Below are 12,931 nucleotides of genomic sequence, written 5' to 3'. Positions count from 1 at the left end.
GGAGTGAGTGAAGATATGTGCACATTACAGAATAAAGCAGAAAAATTATGTAGAAAAAGGGGTCAGGAAACAATAGCATAGTTGCATTTCTCTACAGACCAACAACTTCTCGGTCACCCAAACAGACTTCAAGTGGATAGTCAGGTTTACCCACTAACTGTCATGACAGTGGATTAATATATTTCTAATCAATTACTGTGCCCTTAGCACTTCACTCATCAATAGTCAGTACATAGAGTACAGAATGAAGCCCAAACTAGGAAAGCATGACCATTCATGACTTTTTCAGTACTAAAATTTTACAAGTTTACTGTTACCATTTAGCAGAGCCTACGTACAAGGTCATTCATATTTTTCTTGGAATCTTAATATGATGCAATAAAAACTTCATATAAAATCTTAATCAGAAAAATTATTGCACCAAATGTGAAGTAGCATTAGGACAGAAGACTTAATACCTGGATAGAGGTAGATTCTAAGGCAGTTTAGAATGTGGCAGTATTAACAGCCAGTTTGGTTTCTATATGGAATAAACAAGTAATTAACTATCAACAAGAGGCATACCATGTTAGGCAAACATGGTTCACGGTGCAGTACAACACCAGACAGTTTAATCATACTACAAACATGAAGAGTATACAGCAAACTATAAACAACCTATGCACGAGCAAACAAGCTGGAGAAAAAAAAAACCCAGGCCCAAGTCAGAGGACACATTGTCTGAATTGAGTAAAACTATACTTTAACTATTTTAATTGATAATCAAAAGGTTGATGAGAAGTGTTCTCAGTGCAAAATTGCTCAGGAAAACCAAATAAACTTCAATATTACAGGTCATAACAGAAACCCGCAAATGATGGAAGGAACTTGTGTCAAAACCATGCTCAATGGTAAAAGCAATTGAGTTCTTTGCTGTAGAAATTGGTAACAATTAAATGACAACTGTAATTGCCAGCAATCTAATTACGTGATCGGACCACTTATTGACCACAATAAACTAGCATCTCAAGAACCAACACAGAAACAGTGCGACTCCAAAGTATAAGCAAAACCAGAGACAGGAGTTGCTTACTCTTCCTCCATTTCACAGCACACAAACAAAAATGCATATCTGGCCAACATGGGACTTGGAGCGATTTCTTCATAGGGTCATAGAAAATAGGAAGATTAGGGCATTTGACCCTTCAAGTCTGCTTTGGCATTCAGCATCATGCCTGATCACCTTACTCAGTACCCTGTTCCCACTTTCACCCACATCCTTTGATCCCATTAGCCTGAAGAACTACACCTATCTAGTTCTTGAAAATATTTACTGACTCGCATCCACCACTTTCTTGGGTAGATATTTCCAGTCTCAATGCTCTCTAGGAGGAATTTCTTCAACCAAACTCAGTCAGAAGTGGTCTACTCCATATCCTCAGACTGTGACACTCTATTCAGTAGCCGTCTTCAGTGTGAGCTAAAGCTATTCATGTGCACTCCAGGTCTGAAGAAAGTGGCATATTCTCAACCTCTGCAACAAAAGAATCACCACTAGTCTTCAACACAGCCCCACTGAGCCAAGAGAAGAGCAACTGGGAATCTGATGGATTCTACAAGTCTAAACAGCCAACAGAAGCAATGCATGGGGATAGAGTTGCTGAATAAGTTGCATTATTTTTGTTCAAGAAAGGTAGCAGCAGTGGGATTGCAAATTTCAATTTTTAACTGGGAAGAATTAACAATCATGCCAGTATTCTACCAAAGGGCAGAAATTCTTCATCCCTGCTATGCTATAGGTCATACACCATTTCCTCATGAATGGCTCAAAGTTTAATTTGAAATCATTGTTCAGAACTGCTGAAGTATGGTGCTCTTTGCTGTATATTTGCTACAGAAATTGCTCTGACAGTTAATTCTCGGAAGATATCAGTAAATGTTGCCATAAGTGCAACATGCTGTCACTGAAAAGTTGATACTTTTCTAAAGCTCCAGTGCATGGAACAAAATGAGACATCAACCCTAACATCAACAATCCCATAATTGTTATGCCCATCAATTCATATTCAAAACCATTTTCAATTGTAGATAATTACAGGCAAGATTTCAGGTGCTGAGAGAAAAGAAAAAAAATCACTAAACAAATAAAATATACATAAACCAAGTGAATATAATTTTCAGTTGGATAGACAAGGAGTCAACAAAATTTCATCTTTTGCTTGAGAAAACCAGTCATGAAAAGGTCTGGACAAATATCAAAACAAATGTGTTTCACATAAATAACATTTGATCTCCAAAATTACTTTTCTTCACAGTTTTAATTTAACAACCACTTCATTAAGTATTTTACATCCTTTAACTTGACCGTGTCCGTCTACTAGTCCAACCTGTTTTGTTCAGACAACTGTAAACTAAAACGTGCCATATTTTGTCTCAACTTGCAAACCTTATATTTAAGATTTGTGTCATAGGCACTAACCATAAAGTTTTGCAGTAGATCAATTGGAGAATAGTGCCCATACATTACATCTGAAACTTGCAAAAGGTTTCCAAGTTTGGTAAAAATAGAAGGGGCGATACTGAAAAGTCACAGATCATACAATCTTCTTTCACTTTGGCAACCATAGGCCTAATCGAAAACTTCTGGTTCAATACAAAGTGAACTCTGATTTGCCATTGCCATATGTAATCAGCAACAAGCAACTCTTCAGTTGGCAGATAAAGGCCAGCACTTGAAACCTCATCAGGTTGAGCAGTTGTATGGAAGAGATCGAGATACTGAATGTCCAATTCCATTATGGAAATATCTGACCAACAGGTGGTATTCAGGGGATAAATAGATGTAAAGACAGGGAATATTCAGCAGGTTTGCTTGAGAAGAAAACTACAGAGTAAAAAGAATACTCAGAAGGACTAATCAATTTTCTTGGCACCATGACCCCTATACTGAACAAGACACGAAGTCAATGAATCTATAACTCAATAGTGCTTGGTACATTGGATCAGGGATGGAATCAGACCAATGGAAAGAGAACATTCCCTGAATTACACACTTCATTGCTGCATTGCACCTTATATGCAGCATGCATGGGGCAGTAGCAAATAGGGGATATGATCAACCAGGCTATTTTGTCCTGGATGGTGTAGCTTCTCAAATGTTGGAATTGCTTTCATCCGAGCAAATAGAAAACACGCGATCACATTACAACTGTAACGCTCAGAGGTGGTGGACCAAAAGGTTGTGAGCGAAGTTAGTTGCAGATTTCCACTTTCTAACTTGTTCTTGTAGTCAGTCATATTTCAGTGGCCCAGTTCAATTCTCGTCAGTGTCAGCTCCCAAATAATTATCCATTACTTCAAAACAGAATCAGCTAGGATGACAAGTTCAATTATTGTTCTCCACAACTTGAAATCACAGGTTGTTCCCAGTTTCTTCCTTCTAAACCAAGGCAACTCCTTAACAGACATCCACCTAAAAGTCAGCCAAGTGGAAACCCATTTCCTAAACATCCCACATCAGTGCACTACTCTCAAACGACATCATAGCAAAAAGCTTGATACTACCAAGTTTCACAAATGCACAACCCATTAGTGTCAAACAATATTGAATTAAAGTAATAGAGCAATTCACTAGTTCAGTTCACAACATTTAAATAGAAACTGTAATTTGTTATGCCCAGCTGCATGAATAACTCTGTCTAGCATTTCAGAAAACGATCGTAAGAACTTAGTTCACACAAATAAACAATTAGCCTTGCTAATTAACGAGGTTCAAATGAAAGCCATTAAATCAATGATATAGGAGAATTCCAAAGGGAAAGATAATTCAAGCTACAAAACCTGTAAAAATTGTAAATTACAGTCTCCTTCCTCAAATTAGTAAAAATGTGGTATTCCTTGACAAAAGAGCACCATCTCCAAACAAGAGGAGAATTAAAGATGAAAAGTACCCAAGGTCAGGTTTTGTAACACTAAGTTTGTTTTCAGTGACATGTTTAAATTTTGACAAGTGTGGTCATATTGGAAGGTGTTTTCAGCCTGAGTAAATCAACGACCTACTCCTTAAATTCTCTATGACAAAAAGCAAATTTGCAATTCAATGAGAAAGGAACATGCTGAATTAAGTCAATTCACATCAGAATGCAAATTTGCATGTTGAAAATGACTCAGAATGCAAACCACATAGAAAATTAACAGTATAGAGGAACATCGATTATCCAACAAGAATGCATGGTCCTAATGTTCGGCTAAACAATTATCCAGAATTTGATTAACCGAGCTGTCTGTCAGTGTCCTTTGTATGAATCAAGGTTCCCCTGTATACACATTCTCCCAGCAGTACTTATGTGACAATAACATGGAACAGTAACAGTAAACAGGCAAAAATAAATATCACAACATGTGAACATTCTACTGGCTGTGCCCGCACAGCAAAATTCATTGTTGAATTTCATTGCAGCAAGCAGATAAGAAACCTGCAGGTCATATGCAAGAACCCAGTCATCTTCCTGCACACCCTAATTCCAAAGATAATTAATCTTATTTTGGGCAAAAATGGCCAAACCCATGACATATCGTGCATCATGGTGTGGTACATAAACTTCAAAAGAACCAAACTTACCTCTTCTAGATAAATCCATTTAAACACACTGCTCTTACAAGTTTTACAAAGTGTCCACTACATGCAGTGGAAATTCAGAGATGTGCAGGCAGCAGAGGTGAACAAACCAATGCTTCCAATTGTTTTAGCATATTGCTCCACCCAATCTATTGGGTCAGAAGTTCTCTCAGTCTTGGTGCCTTCCAATTGGAACCGTTGCAAACTTCTTGGGAGCAAATGGCATCGAACAGTATGACGAAGGTATAATAGTTCAACTCTGAAATTGTGGCAACATACCTTTGAAGTAGTAACAGGTAGGACATTAAAAATCAAGTACTAGACTCAGATGGAACGTCTAAGGTTTCCAGATACTAACCATTTATCTTGCCGTATTTAATGAACATATCTTCCAAATCCTTTCTCACCATGGAATCAGTGGGCAAATTTCCAACAAAAATGCGCCTCTCAAGATCTCGAGGATCAGCACTGTCAGTCTTGTTACTTGCACCACGGTCTCCACGCATTCGGCGTTCTCGAGATGGACTTCTGCTTCGTCTCCGGGACATCATTTAGAATCCTTTACGTGCTTTACCACGTGAAACAAAAGAGAGAAAATTGCCATGTGCATTAGATTTTGAAACTGAGGGGGAAGTAGTTACCAAAAAGTGCCCTGCAACTTACAGATTAGATGACACTTTTAGTAATTAAGAACTACCACATTAACGTTTTTGAAAAGTGAATAATTGTTCCCTACATTTCATTGTAGTCAGTAGGTAGCTAACAAAATCCCAACTGTAACTTCTGATAAATATTTACAAAAATCAAGTAAATATTTTTCACAGTAACTAAATTATGCAAGACTCCTATATGTTGTTTTCAAAACAGTTGTACATGCCAGCTTTCCTGAAAAATCTGATCCTTGGGTATCATAAAACTGTTAAAAGGTCAGTGACTATTCAATTGTATTAAAATCAGTTCGCAGTTAGCTAAAGGTAGAAAACTAAATAAGTGTAAGTTATTGCAATCCATTTTTGGAGTCCAGCTAAGGTTGCAGATTGTCAGGTTATATGTAAAACAACATACAAACCCATGATCTGGCATTACCTTTGATGGACAGCCTTTATATAAAAAAACCTCTTGAAAAATGAAGACAACGTAAATCCGCCAGTTAGATTGCTATGGTTCACCATTATAGCCACGAGTGTATTCATTTCTATTGAGGACACAAATTACTGCACGTTTGGAGCTCACATTATAAATTTTTACACAAAAGCAATATTATAAATTGACAAAATTTGCAAGAAATTTATATTCATGAACTCGTGTTTGATATTTAACAGGAGGTATTCAAAGTAGCTTGCACAAGCAAATGCGGAGTACAATTCTGCTGTTCTAAGAATGCTGTTCAAATTAAAATACATAAAGACCAAACGGATTTAAAGCTTTGTACTACTTCAGAAATCATATTCAAGTTACCATGTTAAAAACTGCCTCATACTGCATTGCCCTCGATGACAATGGTTCTTACACAAACATCCCTTTAAAATTTCCTACTCTCTAAATTATATTTTACCAGAGCAAAAGGGAACTGCCATCCCCTATACATGTTGTCACCAAGTTTCAACTCTTGTACATTTCTTAATTGCTGATAATGAAATACAATTTCTCTACTATCATCATGAAAAGTATCTGGAACACACATCCTCATGGAATACAATTGACTGAATCACTCCAACTATTTAGCCCCAGACTGCAGTCAGCAGGCAAGCTCAATCGGCCATGAGGATAAGCTAATCATCTTCTGATGTAAAGAAGGCCAACGTGATTCTGTAGTGTGTTTTCATATTTTAAATCTTTAGGCTACTGCAAAAGTCATAAAACTTGCATTTAATGCAGATGACACTGCACAAGTTTTTCTGGATCATCACTTCAACAAACAGAAGCCATGGGTAGATTTTCCAAACCCAAAGATCTCCCAGGTTACCTCAGTATGGCCTGACAAGCACCTGATAGTCCTTCTTGCATTTTGCCCATATGTACTTAATTCCGTTCAATTTGTGATTTGCAAACCCCCATCCTGCTATAATAGCATTTAACACACTAGACAACAGCTGAGGTAAGAAGCACAAAAGCCACATTGACACAGAAAACTGTTATCTGTAACTGCACAGGATCATTTTAAGGTATCAGTTACCTATAATTTGTAGCTTGCAGTCATGTATGGATGGACAGAAATGTTTCAATGTCCTTATTTTTGCTGTGTACCTCCACAAAAATGGCAGGTAAGAAAAAAATAAACAAGCCTGGAAAGGAACTGCTAAAGAATTATCAAGCTCAACCTCATGAACCAGTTAACGTAGACTTGCTGTCTCTCAACGCAAAGAACAGGATGTCATCAGTGGGATGAATTCTATTCTGTACTAACATTCCAAGAGTATCATTGAAGTTCTGTACTGTACATTCAAGATGCTAATAAAAGTGTTTTAATATACCCACAGATTTGAGAAAATGCTGTCAACAGCTTTCACTTATCACACTTTGTATCTATTGGAGTTCTATTTTTTGACAAGCACAGAAGATTTTAGATATTTGATAACAAATTACTTTAGTGCTGATCTGCAGCATGTTAAATTTGATCTCACCGGTGCGAAGTAATGCTCTGTCTGTAGAATAAGCTGCAAGCCACAGCTTAGTCAGAGAAGTGGAAAGAAACCAGAATAGATGACCCCATACCTTTGCTACATTAGAACAGAAAACGCTTACAACGTGGACAAAACTGTATTTTATTAAGAAATGTACAGAGAACGTGAATTCCATAGGAGGTAAAAATGCACAGTGAAGAGGGGAAACAAATGTAGGCAGACATCAGAAAACGAATTAAACCTAGAAATACACAAATGATTACGGAAACTATCGGTATGCTTAACGAACAGTTTCGCTAAACCGCGCAAAGTGTAAGCATCATTGGTCATTGCCAACCCCGCCCAAACAAAAATTGATAAGCGAAATACTATCAATCCCAACACCAAGCAGAAAAGTTCCGTAGGGAGCGCGAAGACAGATCAGCCATTTTAAAACGCAGCAGTGTTCAGTCTTCCCACAAGATGCCGCCTCTTCTTTTGCTCCCTGCTCATTTCACGGTGAGGCAAATGTCACGGAGAGAAAGGTCGCACAGCTGAGCGATCTTTTCCCCACACCGCCTCTGCTCCGGCCAATTTACGGAGAGGAGGGAAAGTTGGAGCGAAAACGTAAATCAGAAAATCGACCCCGCCGTGCGCACCACCAACCCCACCCCAGCACGGGATCCAACCATATACCAGGCCGACCACCGCGAGCAAGTTAAAAAGCGCCTCGACTGCGCAAGTCCCGGTGGAGCAGGCACCTTGCGCGTGCGCATTCTGAGTCCACCTCCCGGAGGGTAAACTGCGCCAATGGAGAACTCGATCCGCGCACGCGCGTCGTCCGGCCCCAATCCTGTCAAACACGAAGCTATTAGTCCGTCCGAAAAAATATAACAAGCCAGACAACACCATGTAAGTAGTCCGACGAAGAGAGCGTGTGATTCCCGACCTAGAACCGCCAGGCAAATCTAGGGCCCAGCTTGCGTACACGGACCTGGCGGTCTCTGAAACACCAGCGTGTGATACAGAGTGCCAGTGAAGTCGTGCATCGCCCGCCCGCTCGCTCTGATCTGTCTCCAACCCGCGCAAGTCGGAAAAGTGCTCGCCGAAAACGGTCCCCCTATTGAGTCACGACCGCAAGAGCGAGAAAGATCGACGGGCGAGAAACTGCAAGGGAAATAAAGCTGAAGATGTGGGATGAAGGCGTGAGGTACAGTGAATGGGTGCGGGATATCAGATGTTCCGCGATAGCCTGATGTAAAAACGACAATACTACTCGCCATGCCTCCTCTTCCTCCCCTCCCCAGGAAGGTGGAGAGACCAGACGATGACTGACCCGTCAGGGAACAAAAATCCGTCCGCCATTTTGTGATTCTTCTCTCTCTCCCCCAACCAAACATCCCGGTCAGACAGCTTCTATACAACAGCAACTCAACCTCCACCAGACACAGTCTTCCAAGATTCATAACCCCCCCCCATTTCATCCTTAATACCACCCCTACCCCAACCCACCGAACCCAGCCTCCATCGCCTTCCCTCTCCTCTCCTGTCGGCCATGTTGAGCGAGCTGTCCCTTTGTAGAAAGGCGATCCGGCCGCCATCTTACAGGCAGCGACTTTCACCAACGGCCGAAAAGCTCAGTTCACATCCCCCATCCCAGCAAGGGAAAACTCCCCATCACCCTCCCTCCTAACCCCTTACCGTCGTCCAAAACGAAGCTACTGGCCACTTTAGTGTCTGATTACGATGCGAGGGACGCTTTCGATCTCTCTCTGTGAACTGGCTGCTGCTAGACACTCCGCACTATCTCCTCACTGAGGGGGAAAAAAAACCGCGGCTCCTGTCCAGCGCATGCGCACACTTTTGGGGGGCGGGGTGGATATGTAGACGGCTGATCCAGACTGCTCATGTGCGCCGAGCAGAAATCAGGCCCGTGCCGTGTCTGCGCAGGCGCCATGTGGAGCCCCTCGCAGAGCATGGCGCATGCGCGGTTTCCAAGAGGTACAGGTCGGTTGTGGATAGTCTGGTGGGCGAGTGGTGCCAATCATGACAGGGATGGTGGTCCCTGCACGGAACTGCCAGCAGTATTGGAGGGTTTTTTTGTGTACGGCTCAGAAAGAAGTACTTTTTTTCCATTACGTTCGGTTGGACACAAGCGCATATCTTCTAATCTCGTTTTCCAGCAGTTGCCCCACAGCCTTCTCTGTTCCAAAGAAAATACCCCCAAACCACCTAGTCTGTCTTCACAGCTGAATTGCTCCAGCCCAGATGATATCCTTGTGAATTACCTTTGGTCACAGTTCTCCACCTTTGGTGGAATTAATGTTTGAATACTAATGTTAGAAACAGGTCCTTCGGCTTTTGCCTGAAACGTCGATTTCGCTGCTCTTTAGATGCTGCCTGAACTGCTGCGCTCTTCCAGCACCACTGATCCAGAATCTGGTTTCCAGCACCTGCAGTCATTGTTTTTACCTACAAGTCCACAGCGACTCGCCAAAGCGCAACCCACCTATACCCCTACATTTACCCCTTACCTAACACTACGGGTAATTCAGCATGCCCATTTCACATGGCCCGCACATCTTTGACTGTGGGAGGAAACCGGAGCACCCGGAGGAAACCCACGCAGACACAGGGAGAATGTGCAAACTCCACACAGTCAGCCACCTGAGGCGGGAATTGAACCCGGGTCTCTGGCACTGTGAGGCAGCAGTGCTAACCACTGTGCTGCCCACTAATGTTATATTCTGTTCTGTCATGACCTCTATTCAGTGCCTTGACAAATAAAGCAAGTCTCTCACGTGCTGCTTTGTTCCTCACCTCAACTATCAGTCCTGCAGCATTCAAGGATCTATGGACCTGCCCACCAAGGGTTCTCTGATCTTTTTTACTTAACATTCAATATGTACTCCCTTGCCTTGTTAGTCCTCTTAAGAATACATCTTTCAGGTTTCAACACTATATTTTTGAGAGTTGACCAGCTTGTTAACATGGCCTGTTCATCCATGGCTTTCCTCCTTGCTATTTTATAGTCACCAATTTTTGTCATTTGTTAACTTAATCATACCACCTGCATTCATGTCTAGATCATTAATGTACGTGACAAACAGCAAGGGACGCAGTCAACAGTGCGATGTAATAACAAGACGTCTTGCTCTTTTCTGGGCTGAGAATGTGAAATATTTTCTGGCCTCTGTTTCTTTTTGGCACTCTTCTCGGGCAGCTGAATGTTTCTCCTTCAATTTCTCCCTCCCCTTGCTAGTTTGCATTGCTCCTAACAGCCTTATACTGACATGTGAATTATTCAATTTGGAACATGGGTGATTTAATGGTGATGACTAATAATAGCAAAAAAGTGCAACAGTTGTTTTTGCAATAGAAATAAAATCCATTCAGTTGTGTGTAAGAGTACTTCCGAATAGGAAAAAAATTAAAATCCCTATACCCCTTCAACTCCATTTTGATTTGGCCTGCTCTCTTCCTCCCCTTTTTTGATGGTTTGCATTTCCCTTAAAGATCCTTACAGCTATGCTGCTCCCTTCACTTGTAATTTTTTCTATCCCACAAAAATCCTTCAAGATATCTGTGCACCTCCATCTTGCAGCACTTCATTTTCAGCACCCATCATTGACAGTCATTCCTTCAGCTGCCTTGAACTCAAATGCTGGAATTCTTTCTAAATTTCCTTTATCTTTCTTCAAAATCATAAATGAAAACCTGCCATTTAATGAAACATTTGGTCACCTATTTTGAAATACTGCGTGTGATAAATGTTGTCTAACAAAGTTCTTCAGAGCATCTTGGGATCTTTATACTACATTTAAAAATACTACATAAATGCAAGTGTTTTATTTTGCCTTCTGTCACAAGGAGTTTTTTTTTAATTGTCTGACAATGTGTCACTGTGCAGGTAATGGATTAGTTGAGCATATGATGTTTAATTGTATTTTTAGGGATTATCCATATTTTCGTTCCCTTCAGTACTCACTTTACTTTGCCCTTGTTTGTCGTCATTTCAAAATGATTCTATTTCTCAGAATGTTCTCTCCAGTCACTAGGTTTCCTCCTACACTTTTTTTGTCTGGCTTTCTGAATCATCTTTTGATACTGCTGTAGCATTTTGTTAGTTTCACTTGTAAATCTCAACTGAATTCCAAGTTCTGGCCATTTGCGCAGATTGTATATCGCTTAACGGTTCCATACCTGCCTCTGTGATCTCACTGATTCTGTACTGTCACCTTTCACACTGACAGCTGACCACCCTGACTGCTGTTCCAGTTGGGTGAAAATGAGAACTGCAGATCCTGGAGGTTAGAGTCGAGAGAGTGGTGGTGGAAAAGCACAGCAGGTCAGGCAGCAGCCGAGAAGCAGGAGAGTTGACGTTTTGGGCAAAAGTCTCCAGTTTACCAAATAATACTCTCAAATGTTGAGCTATGTACAATTTAACATTGTGGAAAAGAGTTTAAATATTAAAAGTTTAATTTTCATTATTTCACAGCTGGTGGGATGAAATTTGAACCTTTATCCTCGGAGCATTAGTGTAAGCCAGTGGCTAGTAAGTCCAGTGGTATTTTCACTATGCCATCATCTGCCCCAAGTGAAAACATGTCAGTGCAAGCTATCAAAACATTTACTAATATTATAGACCTCTAAGGCAGATGGCACGGTGAGAATTTGTGGTAATTTTCGGGTCATGGTCAACACAGCATTGAGGACAGATTGCTCCCCCTTCCATTCATTCAGTGGACTGGTGGGAGGAAAAGCAAAAGTGAATCTGTCACAGGCCCAACTACAGATGGCTGTTATGAAGGAATCACAGCTACTGCTGAAAATAGTGAGTCAGGGAACTCCTCTGCTCCAACTTCCTTTCAGCATCATGTCCCTACCACCTCTGTTTTAGAGGTCCATGGATCGCATATTAAGTGGGTTACTAGGAATCTACTGTTATCTGGATGATATTTGATTACGGGATCCCCTGAAGAGGAGAATTTGAAAAACCTAGAAGGAACCCTAGAGTGATATCAAGAGCACAGCCTACAAGTAAAAAGGGAGAAATGCAAGTGTTTTGGAGATTTCATGGAGTACCTGGGGCATGTAATCAATGGCAAGGGAATACACGACCAAAAAGGAGGTCCCTGAGAGCAGAGAATGTCAGTTGAGACACATTGTTCCTGGGATTTGTCATTTTAGATTTAATGGATTTTATTGTGCCACATAAAGTTATAAAGATAGACAGCACGGAAATAGATGCTTCAGTCCAACTCGTCCCTGCCATCCAGATATCCTAAATTAGTTTAGTCCTATTTGCCAGCACTTTGCCTATATCCCTCTAAACCCTTCCTATTCATATAGCTGATGACTTTTAAATGCTGTAATTGTACAGCCTACACCATTTCCTCTGGCAGGTCATTCTATGCATGCACCACCCTTTGCGTGAAAAAGTTGCCCATCAAGTCTCTTTTTCCCCTCTTATCCTAATCCTTTGTCTACTAGTTCTAGACTCCCTCAAGCCAGGGAAAAGACTTTTTGTCAATTTACCCTATCCATGCCCCTCATGATTTTATAAACCTCTTATAAGTTTTTGCTGCAAATGTTTCGTTCCCTGGCTAGGGAACATCATCAGTGCTGTTGGAGCCTCGTGTGAAGCGCTGCTTTGATGTTTCTTCCGGTATTTATACCGGAAGAAACATCAAAGCAGCGCTTCACACGAGGCTCCAACAGCACTGATGAT

General features: G+C 41.0%; 1 protein-coding gene across 4 annotated transcripts in view; it reads right to left on the bottom strand.

The window, feature by feature from the left end:
* The window catches only part of LOC132822892 (nuclear receptor coactivator 5-like), a 36,408-nt gene extending 27,354 nt beyond the window's left edge, over positions 1 to 9,054 (bottom strand). The window contains exons 1-2 of one of the 4 annotated variants that reach the window (XM_060836281.1): positions 8,902 to 9,054; positions 4,956 to 5,165 (exon numbers count right to left, since the gene is read on the bottom strand). In XM_060836281.1, coding sequence (XP_060692264.1) covers positions 4,956 to 5,148 — 193 coding nt within the window. In that variant the 5' untranslated portion in view covers positions 5,149 to 5,165; positions 8,902 to 9,054. Of the gene's footprint in view, positions 1 to 4,600; positions 4,635 to 4,955; positions 5,166 to 8,901 lie in introns of those variants that run through there. The other 3 variants (XM_060836282.1, XM_060836284.1, XM_060836283.1) reach the window with 3 other exon arrangements.
* Between the last annotated feature and the right edge of the window lie 3,877 nt (positions 9,055 to 12,931).

This window comes from Hemiscyllium ocellatum, chromosome 15, assembly GCF_020745735.1.
Source record: "Hemiscyllium ocellatum isolate sHemOce1 chromosome 15, sHemOce1.pat.X.cur, whole genome shotgun sequence".
Classification (NCBI taxonomy): Eukaryota; Metazoa; Chordata; class Chondrichthyes; order Orectolobiformes; family Hemiscylliidae; genus Hemiscyllium; species Hemiscyllium ocellatum.
This window is presented reverse-complemented; position numbering and strand designations above follow the sequence as displayed.